Raw genomic sequence first — 21,148 nt, forward strand, 5'->3', positions numbered from 1 at the left:
AATAATTTTAAGGAGATTGAAAAGGGTTAAGGTTTAACAATAGGGGAGGTAGAGAGAATTAGGTTTGATGATTTTTAGTCAAAGGGTAGAAAATGGAAAGTTTGGTGTAAAATGTACTATAATGAGTAAAAATCGTACTGCGAAAATAAATTACGTAAATTTATTCAAGGATTTTTTTCATTTAGCGAACAAGGTTGTTGACTTCATGTTTTCTATTGAACATTTATATCCAACTCATTTCGATATGATTTGATAGTCAATAGCTTCAACTTACCTCATTCACTCGAAATGATGAAATAGGTTGATGTTACCATAGAGGATCAACTTAGTTTTCTTACCTAATAAACAAAAATTATGTTTATTTTTTTTATATATTACTCCGAACTTTTTAATTATTGGAAAAGTTTTTAGAGAGAGAATTTCACGATAAATTGATATCGAGATTATTTTATAATTTAAAGTAAAAATGATACCATAAATAATATAGATATTAATTATATAATGGGTCTGTTATAAAAAAAAATAGGTACGAAATTAAAGAATCATTTTTGGATCACGGTCAAAAATAAAAGAGTGGCAAAAAACATACATAGGTATATAAGGATGGTCTCTCAATAATACAATGAAAAAATGTATCTCCCAAATTTTGTATTTTTAGTGTCGCCCCTTAACTTCATTAGTAATACTAACAAGTGACCATTAGAGCATCTCCAACGGTCAGCTACAATATATTGTAACTTGGTTTGTCACATCAATTTTTAAAGCTGTCCGGCTTTTCGGCAATGTACTGCTTCAATGGCAAACTACAACATATTGTAGCTTGTATGGGTCATAGAGCTACCATGCTTGTAAGCTACATCTCAATTTTTCATCTCCAATGGTAAGCTACGTGCTTATTATTTTGCAAAAAATGTAAGCAGGTCCTTATAGAGAATCATTGGAAATGCTCTTATAAGTGAACACTTCGCTAATATGCTCTATTAACAACAGAAGACGATATGTAAAATGAAAGATGGACTAAGAGCATTCGCAAAGGTGAGGCTCCCCATATTTTATCTTTCCTTTTCTTATTCGTCCACCTTATTTTCCACTAACTTTTCCATTTACCCTCCACATTTAATAACTACATCTATGCAATAATGAGGCTTCCCAATTCACACACAAAAATTTGGTAACCTTCCCAAAAGTAACACAAATTGCCTTATTTTTCTTTTGGGGACCTTCCCTAAAAACAGTGGAGCTCCAAATGTTGGGGAATGGGGAGGTTGGTGCAACCAGGGGCGGATCCAGGATTTAGAATTAGGTTGGGCTAGCTAGGTTAACATCCGCGGTTATTAGACTTAAACCGGCAAACCGTATAATCGGAGTCGCACATAGTGTATATAGCATAAGTAGGCAAAGCTATGTTTTTGGGGAGAATTACAATATACAGAAGAAATATTATCTTGTAAAAATATATGATTAAATATTGCATATTTTATACTTGTTTACAAATTATTTTCAAAGTTCCGCTAAATTTAACAACCATCATGAAAAAAACGAAGACGTCCTATTATCTCCGTCTTTTTAAAATATGATATTTTTGTATTCTCGAATAGGCGGGTGTGTACAAATTTTTTTAAAATTAATTTTAACAACGATCAAATTATTATGTGCACCGTATTAACAATTTATCATAAACATTATTAAGATTTTCGCACCAAAAAAAAAAACAAAAAAGAAATAAAAAGCATTATTAAGATTGATGATGAAATGTCAACAACTTGTGGGATATTATGAGGAAAACAAAATGCTTGCTATGGGGTTTGAACCCCGCTGTCAAAATAGTAGCAAATTCTTGACGTTAGTACTTAAGCCAATTGAGATACATTAAATCAGTGAATATTTAGTAACAGAAGTTAATTTTATTCTTAGGAACTGGTTGGGCTCAAGCCCACATAGCCTTCTACCTAGATCCGCCCCTGGGTGCAACAATGAGAAACCCCATATGAGGAAAGAGACTGTATATAGGGAGTTTAATTTCCACTTTTACGGATACTCCTTAAGTGGTTATATCGATAAGGGATGGGGTAAGCCTAATGATGAGTACATCGTCGTTGCTGGCTATCAATGGTTAGGAAATTCTAGACATAGAGTGGACTGGTATTCTTGTGGGTGGAATAAAATTGGACTGCCTAAACATCAGTTCATAGGCATTTGAATAGTTGGCTAATGTAATTGATGAGAGTACTTGGAAATCTATTGTTTGATTTTATATTTGATCTCATTGAATTTGTAAGGGCATTTGTATGATCACAAATTCTCATTGAAGACATGACATATTCGTCACAAGCTTGTGACGGATACCATTTTACCTCACAAAGTACCCACTTTTTCTCTCTCTGCAACACTATTCATGTGGTCCCCTTTTTCCACTAACCCATTTTATTACCATTTTATCTCACAAAATATCCGCCGCAAATGGTAACCCGTCACAAGGGAGACCAATTGTTGTATGATTTGTAATGGCTCAGTTGATTATTAATGTCCCTATCGATCGTTTAGCATCCATCACCCTTTGATCGGAGCATACTAATACTCCTTTCATTCAACTCTACATTATAAGTTTCTCTTTTATACACTATTCACAAGTAGGGATGTCAATGGATCGGGTTCGGGTCGGGTGAAGCCTCATCCGTCATCCATCCGTCTTTTTAAAATCTCATTCAACCCGTCCGTCATCCGTGAAACATATCATCCGTCATCCATCCATCCATCATCCATGGATGAAATGGGTGGATCGGGTGATAAACGGGTGTTGTGCATTTATAATTTCAAGTTTAAAAAAATGATGATTTTTTTCTCTACAAAAATAAAGTTACATAATTAATTTAGTTTAACTTTCTAGTGGGTAGGCTTACAAAATATTTATATTGAGAGTAGAAAAATATGAAAATTTAAATATTTTATATCTTAATAATGTGTTATATGTAAAAAAAATTAAATAAAAAATAATAAAATCGGGTGATGGATGGATGGCGGGTGGATGGCGGGTGGAATTTCTTCATCCAACCCATTCGTCATCCACATCCGTTTCATCCGTCATCCATCCACCATCCATTTAAATCGGGTTTTCATCCATCTTTTAGGATCGGGTGGATCGGGTTTTGATGGATGCGGGTGAAATTGACATCCCTATTCACAAGTGAACAGTTAATGTTGATTTTCTCTCGATATATAAGTAAAAATATATTCCTGTGAGATCTTATTTGATTCGTCTTTAGGAGCACATTAAGAATATCTAACTTTTATAATTTTTGCAAATACGTACCTAAAGATATTTACCGCGTAAAACACGCGTTGACAAATATGAAAAAACAAACTTGTAGTGTGGAGTTGAATGAAGGAGTATGTCATTATATAATCCGTTTTAAGATGAAAATGGGTCAAATATACTTCCATTTAGATATACAGAACAAACTTTTTGTTAATTCTTATACATTCTCTTATTCTCTCATCTTCCATATTTGACATGTTTTAGCTTAAAAGAATAAAAGGAATATTACAGTCTTAAACAATAATTTGTAATATTAATAAAGTCTCATAATATAGGATAGTTTGACATACAATAGAACTACAATTTTGGTGTATCTTTTTTTAAAAAAAAAAAGATAAAAAAAAACTTGTAAATAACAACAAATAAATAAAAATCAAGAATAAGAAAATCAATATTGGATTGGCATTTCTTTGTCAAGCAAGTGAGCAAGTTGTATAAAAATAAATTCACTTTGATTTCCTACCATACAAATATAGAAGATGCACATAAAAATATTAAGTCTCATGAGGCCCTCCTTAAAGCAACGTCGTCCACATATTCATGCACCATGTAATACGATTCAATATATAGCTACTCTTCTCTTGTATTATTATATAGAATGAAGCATTATTTCTACATCCTTAATTTCAACCATTTATATTATTCTTCCTCAAACCAGTTTGAGTTCTCAGTTTCCTATTTTGGAAAGTAAGTTTATCTACTATTGCTATTTTAGTGTACTTATTTTATCCTTAGTTTGCTTAATTTTCCTTTGAAGTTTTAGTTGTTCTTGGTGATTTACTTATGTGGGTTTTTAGTTTATGGTATAAAGAGCAATATTATCCAATGAAAATAAAGGTTTTGAAATGAATTGATCATGATTTATCTATGTTTTTTGAATTTAGGTCATTTATGCTTTTAAGAATTGATCCGTAACATTTATTTGTTTACCTTTAATTAAAATAACTCTCACATTGAATAAACAGATAAACAAATGATTGAGATAATCTTAGGGAGTAGTTTCCGAAATAGTTCAATAATTACTGATGACACCTTTACTAATCAGAAGTACTCGATTGGCAAGTCTTGCTAGTGTAGATCAAGGTCAATTTGCAAACTCGTGGTTGGGAATTACCATGAGTTTGGGGGTTGTTTCAGGATATGTCAAGATATCGACATATCAGGTCTATTGCGACTATTTTTTGTTAAAAAAGGCGGAGTAAATTAAATTCTGCTTAATCAATATGTTAATTCTCCAATTCCAAATTAACAAATATGCGCAACAACGTTTTATTGTCGGCGTGTCAGAATTGGTCATGAGTACCACCAGTCGATGACTTTAAGAGCTTAGCTGGTAAAAGATTTCAACTACGAATTGAACAACCCGTCTTTAACTTTTAATTTCACTGATTAAAGGCATCTACTTTTTTGTAGTTGATGCAACATCAATTCAAATTGATGAATTTAAATCTATTTCCAATTAAGAATCTTGAATTTGAATTTCAGACTGACTTTCATTTCAAGGAAGCACCTTCATCCCAAGGTCCTATCCTATCCTACGTAAAGGAGAACAGAAACAGAATACATTCAACATTATGTCCTACAATGCTTCAAAACCTTATCTAGATGAGGAAGCCACATCAAAGAAATCCTCACAAGCTTGTCAACCTAGCTGGATGGCTCATTGGACTCGAAAAAATTCCGAGGTAGCGCCGAGAGTTAATGAACCCTCTTCTTTGTTTAAAAACAAAGGTAAAGTTGTTGATCTTGATGGTACAAGTGATTTTTCACTAACCACACTTAATATGGCAAATGGGTTTTCAAAGTATGGCAAAGGAGTGATGGGTGATTCCAAGAAATTAGGGCACTTCAAATGTGAAATTAGTGAGATTAATCAAGAAGTTGGGGATAAAAATTTGTCTTTAGCATTAGCATTAGGTAGAGGTGAAACTTCAAATGAGACACAATTTGTGTCAAATAAAGGCTTGTTTTTGTCCAAACCCTCTAAAAACCATGAGAATTTGGCATTGTTTCCTCCACCACCTCGTCGATCCGAAAATGAAGATACTAAAAGGCCTTTAGTTGTTTTTGAGAGACATTTTTCTAATGATAATTTCACTTGTCTTACTAAAGAGAGTTGTAAGTATCAAAAGTACTCTTCTTTCTTGGTTCATGAGACGGGTATGAAAAACGACGGTATTAGCAATGAGTTGAAACATACCGAAGGACTTGATCCACAGCAGAGTCGGTTTGGGAAGAAGAATTTCACGGCGCTATTTGGTGAAAAACATTCAAATGGTATTCCCAACTATACTGGTTTGTCCGACATTGATACTGCTCGCAATGTCGAGACTATGAGGATTTGTACTGTAGTTGACTCTATCGAGAATTCACCGAGTGGTAACCATAAGATTCGTCAGAGAGCCCATCATGTTTTAGTCACCAAAGAGACTTGTGCTAATTTCCCTTCTCACTGTGAAGAGAAAACATTTGGACCTTTTAATGCTTCTCATCGAGTTCATAACTCTCGTCCTAGCGGAGTCAAGATTCAACCTCTGTGGACCTCTACTGATAGTGAAGATCAGGAAAATACCGGAAATTCTTCAGTTTTCAAAGCCGGCTCTAAAAATGACGTTTCTGTGGAAGCGAATTCAATGCCAGAACATACATGCCGAAATGAAGTTTCTATGGAAGCGAATTCAATGAAAGAAATTGAAGCTCAAAGTCGAGATAATGTATCAGGTGCGCGCGCTTAAAACCCCTTTATTGTGATTCTGATTCTGAGGTTATATTGCTTGTGGACTTCTGAGTTCTGACTGTGAACTTATATATTCTTGTTTGTTTGTTTTCAGGTAGGACATCTTCCCTGTTACACAAGGTATTCGCTCGACTTCTATTCTTTTTGTTATGGGTTCCAAATCTGCAGTGAAGTGCTTTCTTGGAATTCTCGCTCAGCGTTTCTTTACGTTGCAGGATAACACGATGGATGAAAATAACTCACCAGAAAAAAGTAGCAGCAAAAGGTTACTTCTGGAAATTCCAGACATAAATGAAGATATCCGAGGAATTCAACCTGCAGTAAGCTCAACTGATGAAGATGAACCCAGTACTTCTAGAGTTCATAGTCTAAATGCCAAACATCTCTTCTCGAACAAAAAACGAGGCTTAAACCAAACCCGTAGTGAAACCGAAGATCCTTCTGTAAGCATGGATCCAAGTAACAGATGGATTAAACGTCTGAAGTTAAGTTCAGCTGATACTACCGGTGTTGCTACCAAAAGTTCAAATGGGGAGAGTTCATCCCCTCAAAAATTCAACATGTTTTTCAATAGAATTATGAAATGCAACAACGAAAGCTCGGATCTGAATTTAAACAAGAATCACGGGAAGGATCACAAGGAATCTACAGTGAGTGGTTGCTCTTGGATTAAGAGATGGTGTCAAAATAGCAGTAGTGCTCCGGGGCCTCAGCCTCGGCCTAGGACTGGGTCTGAGCCTGTAGTGATTTGTGAGCCTCATAGCTTGACTTTCGGGCAAGATGAGGCTGCAAAGAAGCAGTTTCCGAGTATTGGTGCCTTAGCATTAATGGGGAAGGCCATGAACGGGTATCAAACGTGCGAGTTCAGCAAAAAAGGGTCAGTTGTGGTTTGGAATACCAGGGAGTTCTGAAAATGCCATATTACCATCTACTACAGGATTTACCTAGCAACCCTCATTCGATCGGGGCAAATCGCTCTTCAGGGTATTTTCAGTTTAATCTTTTCAGCTTGTTCGTACTTCAGGTCAAAGTATCGCTTGTGCGAGTACAGCGACAAGAGGGTCAGGTAGTTTGGATATATGACTTTTGAAATGCCAACAAATTTACAAGGTTGGCTTAAAGAGGTGCTAAAACATTAAAAAAATTCTGTAATTAGAGTCTGCAGGAGTTGGTTAACCACTTTGATCAGTCTAAATCATCACCCCCTTTGACAATATAAGTTTTTCCTAATTCAGATATGTAATTTGTGACACATTTCTTTCCTGCAAGTACAGTCAGATTTCAGAATAATAATCTAGTGTATTATGAGCTTCAATTGTGGCATCATATGCTTTTCATAGCAAACAAGCTAAAGATTACAAATCAAGAAAACCCTCCCTCCATAAATGAAGCAGCTGGACTACCGGTTTCTTTAGCGAAAGAGATGAAAAGATAGATCAGCACCATTTTATCGAGAGAAAGGTGTGGCCGTGTTGCTTACCAGTCCCTAAAAGGGCTGAACAGACCTTCGTATGGTCCCAGGTAATCCTACGGGACTGTCTCTACAATTCAAGCCTCTTGACATTTCTTGGACTTTCCTTTGTAATTGATACAAACTCTGAAAACTTTCCGAGGTCATTTGTCATGTCCAAATATGATACTCGAACCTCAAATGACCATACGTTAAATCGTTAAGGGTCAATCAAATGTAGTTTTGGTTTTATGTTAGCACGCGGGTAAACTCTAGGCAGTGGGTGCACATTAGAAACAGTGTTTGCGTTTGTCTTTATATCCAACAGCAAAAGCAATGCATCACTGACATCTTGATATCCGACAACAAAAGCAATGTAGTATCACATTCGTTAAACTGCAGTGATGCTGATAAAAGAATACAGTAGTCCCCAATTCCAAAGGTGACGGACAATTAGGCTGTCAACCTCATCCCAGATATACATACAGCCATTTCCCACCAGAACACACTTCTTGCAGCTCTAGACTTTTTAAAGAAGCTTTCCTAGGGGCATATTTCATACACAGATGATTTTTCGCCCAAGATTTACCTCGGAAATTGGTAGGACATAAAGCCGTCAAGGCTATGGAATGAGAATATCGGCCATGTAATAACTCTTCTCAACTAATCAAGATACATATATAAATTTTGGTCACTAATTATCTACCAGGACAGCATATACCTACCATTGCCCAAGGCATTCAGCAGGGCATCGCTTCCAAAGTTCCCATCACATTCAAAACATTCATCCGGCCATTTACTGTTTCATCTTCATAACTAGTGTTATATGGAATATTGGATGAAAACGCCACAATAACTAACTGCACAACAGACTAGTCTGGCAAAGAAAATGTACTCGATATTTTGCAATAAATTTAGTTTTTAAGAATCTTAAATCAGAACACTAACGTTACTGGTAGTAGAGAGAGAACAACTTTGATCTAGAAATAAGCAAGAAAACTGCTCATTTCAATGCTAGTAAATATAATGACAGAAGAAAGCATAAAAAGACTTAATAGGTTGTATCATGTCTCGAAACAAAAACCTGCATCTCAACAAAAACAGGCTCAACTAATTGTATCCGCAAGCACAAGAGTACTCCTAAGCAGCTGCCGTAGCAATTTTGTCATTGGTAGCTCTAGTGTATATCTGCAAGCTGGAATGATGTGCCACCATCTTGATGATTCCTCTTGTTAAGAGTTCACTGATTGCCCTCCTCGCAAGTGATCCATTAATCTGATTAAGACGAGGAAAACAACATCACTACCATGTACAACGCTTGGCACAACCTCTACTGTATATTCACTTTTTTACACTTTGGTTAGGCACATTATTTTAGTATCACAGACAATTCAACTGAATACATGGATGGAAAAAGATACACACTTGCTAATACTCAATTGTGCAAGAAACTAACTGGAACAAACGACAAACAGAAAGCGTAAAGAATCGTGTGAAATACAGCGAGTAAATCACAAGAATTTATTAGCACAAGACTGATACAAGACAACAATCATTCTAACATCTAACAACAAAAAACCTGACTAACCTATATAAAAATTAATTTCAGATACAACATTTTCAAGTACATTGCACAATTGCTCATATCTACCTTAGAAAGTTACGATTTACGAGGAAGAAATACTGCGGCGGCAATAAACCAAATGTTGACAATGAACCAATATTCATGGGCAAATTTCACAATAGCGCAACCTTAGTAATAAATCAATTCCATGAACACATCCAACCCCAATTTCATGAATACTAGACAACAAAGTAAACCAACTACGGATCATCAACATCACACCCAAATCATCCACTTGCCCAATCCTATTATGGCCATTTTCAACAACTTTTCAGACATGTCAATCCAAATAGAATTCACCATTATCCCGGAATCCAAATAGAAACTAACAGCAATTTCATTAAGTGCTCTATAACAGGGTAACCGACCTACAGCTCATCAATTTAATATTCAAAACATCCACTGGCTTAATCCTATTGCGACCATTATCAACAACATTTCAGACTATTCAAGTTCTCAATCCAAATAGAATCCACTAAATAACACGTATTTCGTATCAGAGACCACCCAAAATCTTTGCATCAATAATTTTATTGCTTTATTCACCAGACCAAGTTGAAACATGTGACGTATCACTTGCCAACAATCACATTAATCATCACCAAATAAATAAAGGCGATACTCAATAGCAACAGTTAACACTCTGATCGTAAACCAACTAAGCCAAAACAAAGACCAAAGGCCGATTTTCAAACTACATTAATATGGAAACATACAAATATCTCATAGTTATAAAATCACACACAACATAAAACCCAACCCAAAACATCGAGATAAATAAATACGCGAAAACGAAAAATTGAAGGGAAAAAATAGAAACATACACGAAATCGCTCCGAAAGAGTGGCAGCAGTAATAACCTTCTGCTTACCAGCTTCAGACAGAAGCTTATCGAACGTAGCGTTATCGAACAAAACCAAGTTGTTCACCTTCTCCTTTTGCTTTCCCTTGCTCCACTTCTGCAATTATCAACAGAAACAAACTAACATTTTTACAACAATTATTAAATTAGGGTTTCTAGGGTTTCACTAAAATTAGGGTTTCTAGGGTTCGAAAATGGATAAAAAGAAGATGACCTTCTTCTTTTGCTTTCCGCCACCAGATTTCGCGGGCTTTGATGACGGAGGTGGGGCCTTCTCCTTCTTCGGCGCCTATATAATTTATCATTAACAACAAATTAATTAAAATTAACAAAATTAAGCGCTAATTTGAAACAAAATCGCAAGAAATTAGATCAAATGATGAACGGAGATTAAGCACAAATTAAAAATGAAAAAGGGGAGAGATTGAAGTAAATACCATAGTTGAAGTATGGAGATTGCAGAGAACTGGAGAGAAATTGCAAGTATGTGTGTAGTGTAGCTGCGGAAAAAGCCCTCTTTTGATTGCTAGGGTTTACAGCGGGATTATATACGAATCATCTTTCATTTTAGGGTGTTTGATATTGGGCTGGGTTTTTCTTACTTAGTTCTGGAATATATGTGCTGGGCTCAATATGGTTTTTTTACTCCCTTTTATTCAACTTCAAACACAACATTTTCCTTTTACACGTATGTCAATATATGATATGTAACTAAATATCGTTAGACTTTCAGTCAACCGACAACCGATAGAGCGTCATATTTCTTAATATTTTTTCTCGTATTTTCATTTTGTTAGATGTGTATGGAGTATAAATTTAATTAGGTTTTTTTTCATAAGGAATGATGAATCCAATAATCGTGTGATTTTCGATCTTTTCTCATGTCATTAGTTATAGTTATTTGAATGGTAGTGTTTCATTTGTTTATAAACTTTCTTTTGATTTTAGCATATGGTGGAAGATGGCTTTACGGATGTTATGTTTATTACCGTAAGAAGTTATCACCACGTCAATATATGAAACCTTAAAATAACCCAAATGTTATGAAATATTATTATTATTATATGGATGTCCATATCTTATAGGATTTATAGAATATATTAGTGAAAATTGTTAATAACCACCTAGTATTTATCGTATTTTACAAACTACCACCATGTATTTCATTTATTACAAAATACCACCTACATTATAGTGTATATATCCGAACCCACACCATATTTCACCACGATCATGTTTTAATTAATTTCCGACTCGATTACTAACTAAAATAACACATTATCTTGACTAACCCTTTAATAATACCATAAGCAAATAAAAATCTCATCAAAAGTGAAACCACTCATTTACCTTACCCAACATATAGATGGATTAAATATCAGAACCCCCAAATTAAGAGCATCTCAATCATTATCGTCAATTGCTAATAACTGCTGCTACACCATGTGACAAATCAAGCTATGAAGGTTGTGGTGCCTAAAGCTGACATTAGATTCTGTGTAAGGCATATTTGGGCCAACTTCAAACTTCAATTCCCTGGTCAAGCATATAAAGAGAGCTTTTGGAGGGCTGCCTGGGCTACAACACAGGCTGAGTTCAAGGCGGAGCTTGAGGAAATCAAAGGCTTGTCAGAGGCTGCTTTCAGGTATATAAATGGTATTCCACCTAAACATTGGAGTAGACATGCCTTCTCAGCAAAGTACAAGTCAAGCATGATTACTAACAACTTATGCGAGAGTTTTAATGCTGTCCTAAAAGATGTTAGAGATAAACCAATTCTCACTCATATGGAGTGGATAAGAAGGTATGTAATGAAGAGAAACTTTGAAAAAAGAGAAGGCGTTGATAAATATGTGAAGAAGTTTATGCCTTACATTGACAAGTGCTTTAAAAGACTCATCGGTGAAGCAAGATATTGTAAAGTTAGTCCTTCTAAGTCCATACACTTTGAGGTGGACTATAAAGGTGCAAGAAATGTTGTGAACCTGATTGAGAAAACATGTGATTGTTTTCATTGGCAATTAAGTGGAATACCTTGCACTCATGCTATGGCATGTATACTTGACCAACGTCATAAACCTTAAAACTATGTTGATGAAGCATACTCCAAAGACAAGTACGTGTTGGCTTATACGCCAGCTATCAGTCCTATGCCTGGAGTACAACAGTGGGATAAGACTGAGCATGAACAACCACTACCTCCAGCATTTAGGAAAATGCCAGGAAGACCTTCAAAAAGGAAGCGTAGAAAGGAGCCCGACGAGGGTATGGGTCAAGTGAAGAGGGGTAAGAAGTCAAAGAAGTGCTCTAGGTGTGGTATACTTGGGCATAATGTGAAAAGCTGCAAAAATCCTCAGGTTGATCCGACTCCAAGAAAAAAGGGTGGAAGGCCTCCAATTGACTCATCTTGGGTAAAAGCTTCGAAGAAAAAGGCTGAACAAAGAATGGCTAAGAGGGTACATGATCAAACCATCCTAAGTCAAATTGGAAGTAGTCAACCTTCTTTGGAGGAGACGTCTCAAACTAACTTAAGCTAATTCAAGTAGCCATCCTATTGTAATACTGACTAGGCTAGTATTTTGAGTATGTAGGTAGTAGATTGTAAACAGTTGAAAACTTGTGTTTGGTGACCACTTTTGAAAAGCCGTTTCGGTTAGGTGATAGTTTCGGTTAGGTGATAGTATGTAAACAATTGGGCACAATTTTTTGAATGCCTTTTATGAAGTCCTGATTTGATGCACTTCCATTCCATTGCAAATACTGGATTGACAACACAAACAAATTACACCATTGATTGATAACAATGCATTCATTGATAAATAGATTACACCATTGTTTGGTAACATTTCAGTCATTGATACAACATATATATGAGTACATTACTTCATCCAAAATAGAGAACTAATATAATACACCTACAACTACAAATAAGCTAGGTAACATACACTATTATTGTCGATACATACACAAAAAACCGCATACAATGGCACAAGCCGCACAACAAACCATGATAACCCCCTTCACTTGTTCACATTTCTTTGTCAAATTCATTTTCTTGACCAATTGCTTATTTTTCACTTTCAAGCTAAGATTTTCAGCTTCGAGTCCATGAAATCATGAGCCTAGCAGAAAAGCCACACTTGCACTTGTCAAATTATATTTCCAGGCAAATAATCATCTTTTCCCCTGCATATCACCAAATTCAATTAAATAAAAAATTGAACTATGCATTCTGCTCAAATTATCAGTACCAAATAATGCAAATTACATTAAAAATACTAACTTTCAAAATTAATCAAACCCTCGAAACATTAGAGATGGAGAAATTGGTGTAAACCTGTTGATTTTGGAACTAATTTTTGACAACAACAAATCCTAAAAACCCAGAAGCTTTACAAACAAATAAGTTTGTGATAATAAGCCCTAAATTAACCCAGAAAAAGAAGCCTAAATTCGACCATCTTACCAAAAAAATTAAAACAAATGAAATCAAATAACTTACTTTTTTATGTGAGAATGAGGGATGACTGGGAAACACCGCTATCGTGGGAAGAAGATGAAGATATGAGGGAGGGAGATGATGAAGTTTGATGAAGATATAAGCAGATAAGGAACGAAGGAGGATAGTGATGAAGGATGTTCTAATTTAGTATTTTGATTTTTAATCAGAATAGCTGGGTATAATTTGTAAGAGTTTTAATTGTTTTATGGGCATGAATTAGAGGGTTAATCAATTTAATGTGTTAGTTTAGTTAGTAATCGAGTCGGAAATTAATTAAAACATGATCGGGATGAAATAGGGCGTGGGTTCGGATATATACACTCTAATGTAGGTGGTATTTTGTAATAAATGAAATACAAGGTGGTAGTTTGTAAAATACGCTAAATACTAGGTGGTTATTAACAATTTTCACAATATATTATCTTATGGAAACTCTACTATTGTATGTGTATATATACCCCTCATAATGGAATAAGAAGATAGTTTTGTCTCTCTTATATTCTCTGTAACTTCACCCTACAATTCTCTTCTCTCTTTATTTCACAACATGTTATCAGTACGAGTCTCTAACTTATCGTATATTTTATTCACCGAAAAGGTAAGACCTTCGTAAGACCTTCTGTGTTTAATTTTATTCTCATAGACACGGCGGTATTTTTAGTCCAAAAAAACAAAATAACCTAATTCCTGTATTTGCCGCAATTTGTCATGCTCAATAGTCTACATGTATTCATTATGTTATTTTATCCGTAATCATTATGCTCAATAGTCTACATGCAAATTTGTCATGCTGTTTTTACACGTAATTTGTCATGCTCTTTTATATTCGCGCAGTATGTATGATATTCCGACCTGTAATATGTATGTGTACAAGTAATAAAGTGCATACCTAACATGTATATTTTACTTACGTGTGACTTGTTAAACATTAATATAAGCACTCAAGATTAATTATGTTTCAAATCACGTATCAAGAAGTAATAAAAAATGGATTGATGTTTGTGTGCCCTAACTCCAGGGAATTTTAGTAAAGTGGATTGATGCTAGAAATTTTAATTAGGTATTGTTAATACTTAATATTATGGTATGCAACATTGTTTTATATAATTAATTATGTCGTATTTTACGAACTTTAATTTGTGGTTAACAATTTTGAAAAAGGACATATCAAATAATTTTGGTTTTGAAATTCCAAAAGATTTATTTTACAAAGATGAAAGATATGTCCATATTCTGACTTTGGCCTGAAGTTCAAAGTTTTCAAGGTGTGTAATAATTTAACACCGCATCATGAGTACAATATATTCATATTGTATAAGTGTAAGTGGCCAGAAATCCACATGGAAATGCAAGTGGCTAGAAGTCCGGGTCTATGAGTAGATGAACCGTTGTTGAGTTTAAAGCGGTCTTTATGAAAGGCAAATTTATTTGCGACTTAATTTTTGTTCACCTGAAATTGAACAGTATAATGAAATATAAAATTTGATCCATTCCTGGGAGTGAATCTGAAATTGAACAATATAATGACATATGATCCATTCCTAGAAGTGAATGTGACCTCTCATAAAAACTATGCCGATGAAAGAGATCGAGAACATACATTATGATAAGCCTAATGTTGCGGCCTAAATTGAGCCTAATGATATGGCATTTGATGAGCGAGGTAAAGAAGCCTTAATTGAGCTTAATGATGTGGTCTTATTGAGCCAAAATTCTTTCATTGAAAGAAATGACAATATTTCGTAAAAGAAAATATTTCATGAAAAGTATTATAAAACTCATATATGCTAAAAGTTCTATATAAGTAAAAAGAAAAAAAAATATAATAAACGAATTCTTTTCATTCTACCATAAACATGTCACGTATGTTCGGGTAATTTTGTTTTGTGCTAGTGCAACCCAATTGCTCGTAAAGATAAATCAGGTATTTTATTACTAGGCTTCCTAATATGCTTATAATAGTTAATTATTAAGATGGTATTACATCCTTCGTTAACGAAAAGAATGCAGGGTAAGAATATTTGTTTCTTAATATTTTGGTGCTCATAAACAAGACGTTAAACTCACTCAAGTTGAAAAGAAGTAGATAAAATTAAAGACGAGATTGCTTGTATGTTAGTATATGAAGTTGTCTCTATTTGCATGGTTTGTGTCGCACATTAATGTCGTATTATTATTATTATCATCTTATTACTACTGTTGATTTTACCTTATGTTTCATTATTGTATATCTATTCACCTATTACCTATATTGGACTAGAAGTTCCATAAATAGAAGTTGTATACCAGAAGTATACAAAGATTGACATAGAACGTCTGAGAGACAATATCAATTTCAATAGAGTAATATAGTCATGTTTCCTCAAAGAACATTGATGAGTCTTGCCTACATATATGATATACATGTTGTGTCTTATGTCACACCATTTATCTGGCAGATAGATTATAAAAGATTGCCATAAATTGTTGGTAACTAAGAAACTTGACATGAAATAATCCAGATGAGATAATTAAGGTCATCCGGGTTCTTATTATTCCCGTTTTGAAAAACTCGAAGTTTATCCTAAGGAAAACATAAGTGCTGAAAACTCTCTCGTGTAAATTTATTAAAGGCAAGACATTACACAGAGACTGAGTATATATATTTGATATTGGAGATCACAGTTTGATTATTATATGGAATCGTTATTCTCCAAAATTGGGCATTGTGATTCAGCACATTAAAAATCCAACTGCATTATATAAAAATTGCCCATATAAAATCCCATCGGTGATATGAGAAATTAAGTCCTAAGGTGGTTATGGTTTTTACCACTTTAGGGGGGGAATGATAAGGAAAAGTTGGTAAAAACAAACAGGTATATTATCCCCAACTGAACCAGATGTTCAGTAGTTTGTTTTCAATATGAAATACATCAAGTAGAGGGTCATGGAATTAGAAATGATGGTATTCATTTGGTTATGAAGATTATTATGATACCACTTTGTCACCTTATCAAAATGTGATATGTTCATACATCGAAATCTATGATTTAATTATAGACAGTTTAGCTCTATATGTGGTATAGCGAGCTATACATTAGTCATAGAAAATATATGTAATGAAAATTATATTCTTGCCAACTTGAACAATAAAGCACACGTGAAATATAGTGTGAGAGTCATATCGGTTCACATATTTCAAGTAATAAAAAAATGGCATGTTTGGGCAGTTGGTACTCCTATATATGGAGTAAAGAAATTTGAATGTCCCGGAAGTGACATAAATATCTGAATGATAATAGATGGCCTATATAGAAAAGGAATGGTACCAAATATATTCAGATATCATTGATCAGTACTGACAATATCACGAGATATAGAAATTATAGCGATATATTTAAGAAACCGATATCCATTTGCGCGCGGAAATTAATGGACTAGAAATGGGGATCTTATAAGTAAGTCCAATTTTGATTGTCGTTATATAATCTATGATTATAAATGAGCTCATGGACTAAATGTCCAACTATTGACCTGAAGTCAATTGAAGTTATGAATATTGGAAAATGAAACTGTACAGTTTGCATTATCGAGTCATCATCTTGTGCATTTAGAGATCAAGTTCATCATTTGCATGTTAATTAGTTTTATTTTATATAAATTATTGCATTGTTATATAACTGTTGTTTAGAATTAGTTTTATATCATACGTATGAACATGTTTTATGTATTGTTTTAAATGGATAAATGCTTAAAAAAGGAGAAATATTATCTTACGAGATACTCCAACGAGGATAACACTCTATAAGAGCCTCTTGAGTTTTGCGAACTCATGATTATATATGAACCTCTACGACACGATTGAAATGTTATCGTGATTATTTTCAAAATGAAATATTTAAATTCATGTAAAGTTTACTTGAAGGAAATTATTATTGTTTCAACCTGAAGTTTGAGCATATGAGAATAATGATTTAAATGAGTTTCATGCTAAACATGTGAAATTAGTTTATGGTCCAGAAGTACCATAACGATTGGAAAATAATGTAGTCAAAGTCTACAATGAGAATGTCAATTCATACATATGTGGTTTAGCAAAGAAAAGCGCTCAAAAGTATTGGAAGATTTATTCAATAACTATCGGATTGATTCTCCTTAAGATAAGGAATTAAGGAATGATGGCTACACTCTTTTTTCCCTTCGAGTAAGTTTTTTGTCCCAATGGGTTTTTCCTAGCATGGTTTTTAACGAGGTAGCACAATAAGCGCATTAATACGCTGTGATTATTAAGACGAGTTATTCTTAACATATAATGTTATGTCATCTATCAAAAAGTTTCCTATCACTATTGTGGAAATATTATTTAAAATGATGATTCAAGAGTCATCACAAATGACTACACCCAGATTGTGAGAATTAAAGAAATATAAATATTGAAATTATCAAGGATTTGAAAATATCAAGTTTATCAACTACGATGGATTTTATTCAACGATCGAGAAGTTACGTCAAAGCACGGTTCATTTCAAGATTTATCAAGTTATGTAATCATCAGGGGAAGTTGACACGCGCTGTACTCTTTTTCCTTATCCATGGTTTTGTCTCACTGGGTTTTCCATGGAAAGGTTTTAACGAGGCAGCTATTATCACATGTGTTTGAAAATTACTGTACTGTTTTCCTTTCTAGCATTTTTCCATAGGGTTTTTCTAGTAAGGTTTTTAACGAGGCATTTTTTTCAGTAATGGACATCCAAGGGAGAGTGTTATGAAATATTATTATTATTATATGGATGTCCATATCTTATAGGATTTATAGAATATATTATTTTATGGAAATTCTACCATTGTATGTGTATATATACCTCTCATAATGGAATAAGAAGATAGTTTTGTCTCTCTTATATTCTCTCTAACTTCTCCCTACAATTCTCTTCTCTCTTTATTTCACAACACCAAATGGTTTTAGCGACCAATACCGTATTTGAGTAATCAAACAGTGTAATATGTCTTTGATATGAGAAGATTATAATTACTTGAAGAGTCATAGGAGAGAGCACCTAAGAGGGAGAGGGGGTGAATTATGTGTCTATTTAAAATTTAAGCTTAATGAAATCTTCTTTTAAAACTCTTAAACACTTTAAACAATGCTTAGATGAAAGGAGAAGTCGATACTTAGAACTATAGAGTTAGAAGTAATCAACAACGATTCAGCAAGCAGAAGTTACAGTGTACTCAACAGTTGATTCTGTATATAAAAACGTGAGTAAAGTGTGCAGCGGAAATAAAATGAAATAAACACGACAAACGATGTTTTTAAAAACTGGTTTGGTCACTACTCCGCAACCTACGTCCAGCGCTATTTTATTAAACGTCTCAGAAGTAAACTCATACAAACTAAGACCACCCCGAATAATAAAACAACTCCCCAACCTACTCCGCTTGCTAATGCTTAAAAACTACTCCGCTTCCAAGACTTTTGCTTTGGGCTACTCCGCCGAAAGACTCCTTGCTTAAAGCTACTCCGCAATAAGACTTTTGTTTTGGGCTATTCCGCCGAAAGACTCCGTGCTTAAAGCTACTCCGCAATAAGACTTTTGCTTTGGACTACTCCGTCGAAAGACTTCATGCTCAAAAGCTACTCCGCTTCGAAGACTTCATGCTTAAATATAACTCTATCCTAAGACTTTTATTTGGTTCTACCCGGTTGTTACAAGACTCCACTTATCTCAATGTTGTTCACTCAATTTGAATGGAGGAGATAAAGTTTAAGTACAAAACACGGGATCCTTGAACACGAGAAAACGACTAGGTGCAATACAATAAATCAATAAAAGACTCAAAAGATAAATAAACAAACTTGCAAAATGATTCAAAGATTTTGAAATGAAAAACGGTTTTACAAAGTTAATTTACTCGATTGAAAGCTTAAGTCCTTTTCAGTTTAAAACTCGTTATTGCACACTTGTAAAAATGAATTAAGCAAGCTATTTATAATGTCCAAGTAGTATACTTAACACATTAAAATATCTTACACTCATAAGCACAAGTGATTAAAATAATGTAAGTAGTTTGCTTGGGCAACATGCACAAGTTAACCGAATTCTTCTCCAAGAAACCGAATATTCTTCCTCAAGAAATCGGTGCCTAAGATTGCAAGAAATCAGATTGTGCACACACACAAATATAGGCTAGGTTTTTATCAAGAAAAAAGTATAAATGGTTGTGTTTATGAGAACCATAAACATTTCCATAAATGTAAAAAGCAAACAACCCATTTATAAAAAGTGTCTTATTGTGCAAGCAAACTCCTTAGCAAGACATTGAAAGCTTTATTTTCTTCAAAAGACTTCAAAACATTTCCAGAAATCATTTGTGATACTTGAAAGCATTTTAACAAAGATTCAAATAATTTCGAAATATTTCTTTCAAAGACGAGCCTTAATTAACAGTTTACTGAACTGTTGTTTTTGCACGTAATCGTAAATTCGAGTTAAAGATCTCCTTACAACACATGATTTTAGCACTAATGACAATCTTCATCTTTGATCTTCATGATGACATTCTTTATAACCTTGAATTGACAATTGGAGCTCATGCTCCATGGTTAAAACTTAAGAGGCACACAATTATATAACAATGAGATTAATTTGTCTTAAGGCATCATCAACATTTAACTTAATCAAATTGGGTCTCTTCATTGCTATATATAGTTTTTAATGCTCTCAATCTTAATTTGGAAATGTAAATTTAATGCACTATTTGACTAATGAGGTGTCTCCCAGCTTTCTGCTTATTTTGCCGTGTATTACTACATCATTAAATTCTATCGTCAATGTTCTGAAACTGATCCAGGGAATTGGGAATTGAATATATATCGTGTGCTCACTACCGCCACTTAATACTTTTGTTGTCTATAGTTTTTCGACTTATCTTTATTTATGAATAGCAACTTTTTAGTCTTTTGTTTACATATAGTTTTTCTACTATATTTATTCATGAATAACAATTTTCGGTGTTAGATTTTTGTTGACGGAGAACATAAATCAACCTTGTATGGTACGTTCAAATGTCCGTTGACATTTGTCTTTTATGATTTATCTCCTTATTTTTTTTAACCCCTACAAAATGAAGGTTATATAGTTAGTTCATTGTATCAGGAATTTTAAGGTTTCTATTTGTCGTTTAATTATTTAGAATTAAAGTGTTGAACGGTTTGTATTTCTTTTGGTTCCTGTAGGTCATGAACTTGCTTAATATATTTTATATTATATGTTGGTTTTTAGGTGTCTCATTCATTTGGAGGTACAAGTCTCAGCATAACGACTCTCTTAATTGAAAAATAAGAGGCGATATTAGAGACCAGTTGACCAACGTTGACCGACCTTGGAAGCAGTAATAGTCCTTAGAAGTGCGTACCAAAGTTATCCTGTGTTTTGAGTTAGGGGTGGTAGTCGATAGAGTAGAGGCTACTCGATCGAGTAGCTTGGATACTCGATCGAGTAGGGGCCACTCGATCGAGTAGGGGCCACTCGATCGAGTAGGTGGGCCACTCGATCGAGTAGCGTCTTTTCAGCGAGGGTTTATAATCGTGTTTTGTTAGATCCGGAAATCATTTCCGCCTCTTTCTCCTAAACCTAAATATCGCCCTTTCCTCTTCCCTTCACCATATGTCCTC

At 34.2% G+C, this 21,148-nt stretch overlaps 2 protein-coding genes across 2 annotated transcripts; one reads left to right on the plus strand and one right to left on the minus strand.

Annotated features, from left to right (window-relative positions):
* The first annotated feature begins 3,782 nt into the window (after nt 1-3,782).
* LOC141599332 (uncharacterized) lies at nt 3,783-7,368 on the plus strand. The gene is made up of 4 exons (XM_074419315.1): nt 3,783-4,003; nt 4,802-6,037; nt 6,148-6,173; nt 6,269-7,368. The coding sequence occupies exons 2-4, from the start codon at nt 4,891-4,893 to the stop codon at nt 6,962-6,964; spliced, it is 1,869 nt and encodes a 622-aa protein (XP_074275416.1). The 5' UTR covers nt 3,783-4,003; nt 4,802-4,890; the 3' UTR covers nt 6,965-7,368.
* A 1,008-nt stretch (nt 7,369-8,376) lies between these two features.
* Nucleotides 8,377-10,614, minus strand: LOC141599333 (small ribosomal subunit protein eS25). Its single transcript, XM_074419316.1, has 4 exons — nt 10,427-10,614; nt 10,204-10,278; nt 9,952-10,086; nt 8,377-8,778 (listed from the first exon to the last, which is right to left on the minus strand). The coding sequence occupies exons 1-4, from the start codon at nt 10,427-10,429 to the stop codon at nt 8,644-8,646; spliced, it is 348 nt and encodes a 115-aa protein (XP_074275417.1). The 5' UTR covers nt 10,430-10,614; the 3' UTR covers nt 8,377-8,643.
* Nucleotides 10,615-21,148: the final 10,534 nt, after the last annotated feature.

The sequence above is a fragment of the Silene latifolia genome, chromosome 9 (assembly GCF_048544455.1).
Source record: "Silene latifolia isolate original U9 population chromosome 9, ASM4854445v1, whole genome shotgun sequence".
Taxonomy (NCBI): Eukaryota; Viridiplantae; Streptophyta; class Magnoliopsida; order Caryophyllales; family Caryophyllaceae; genus Silene; species Silene latifolia.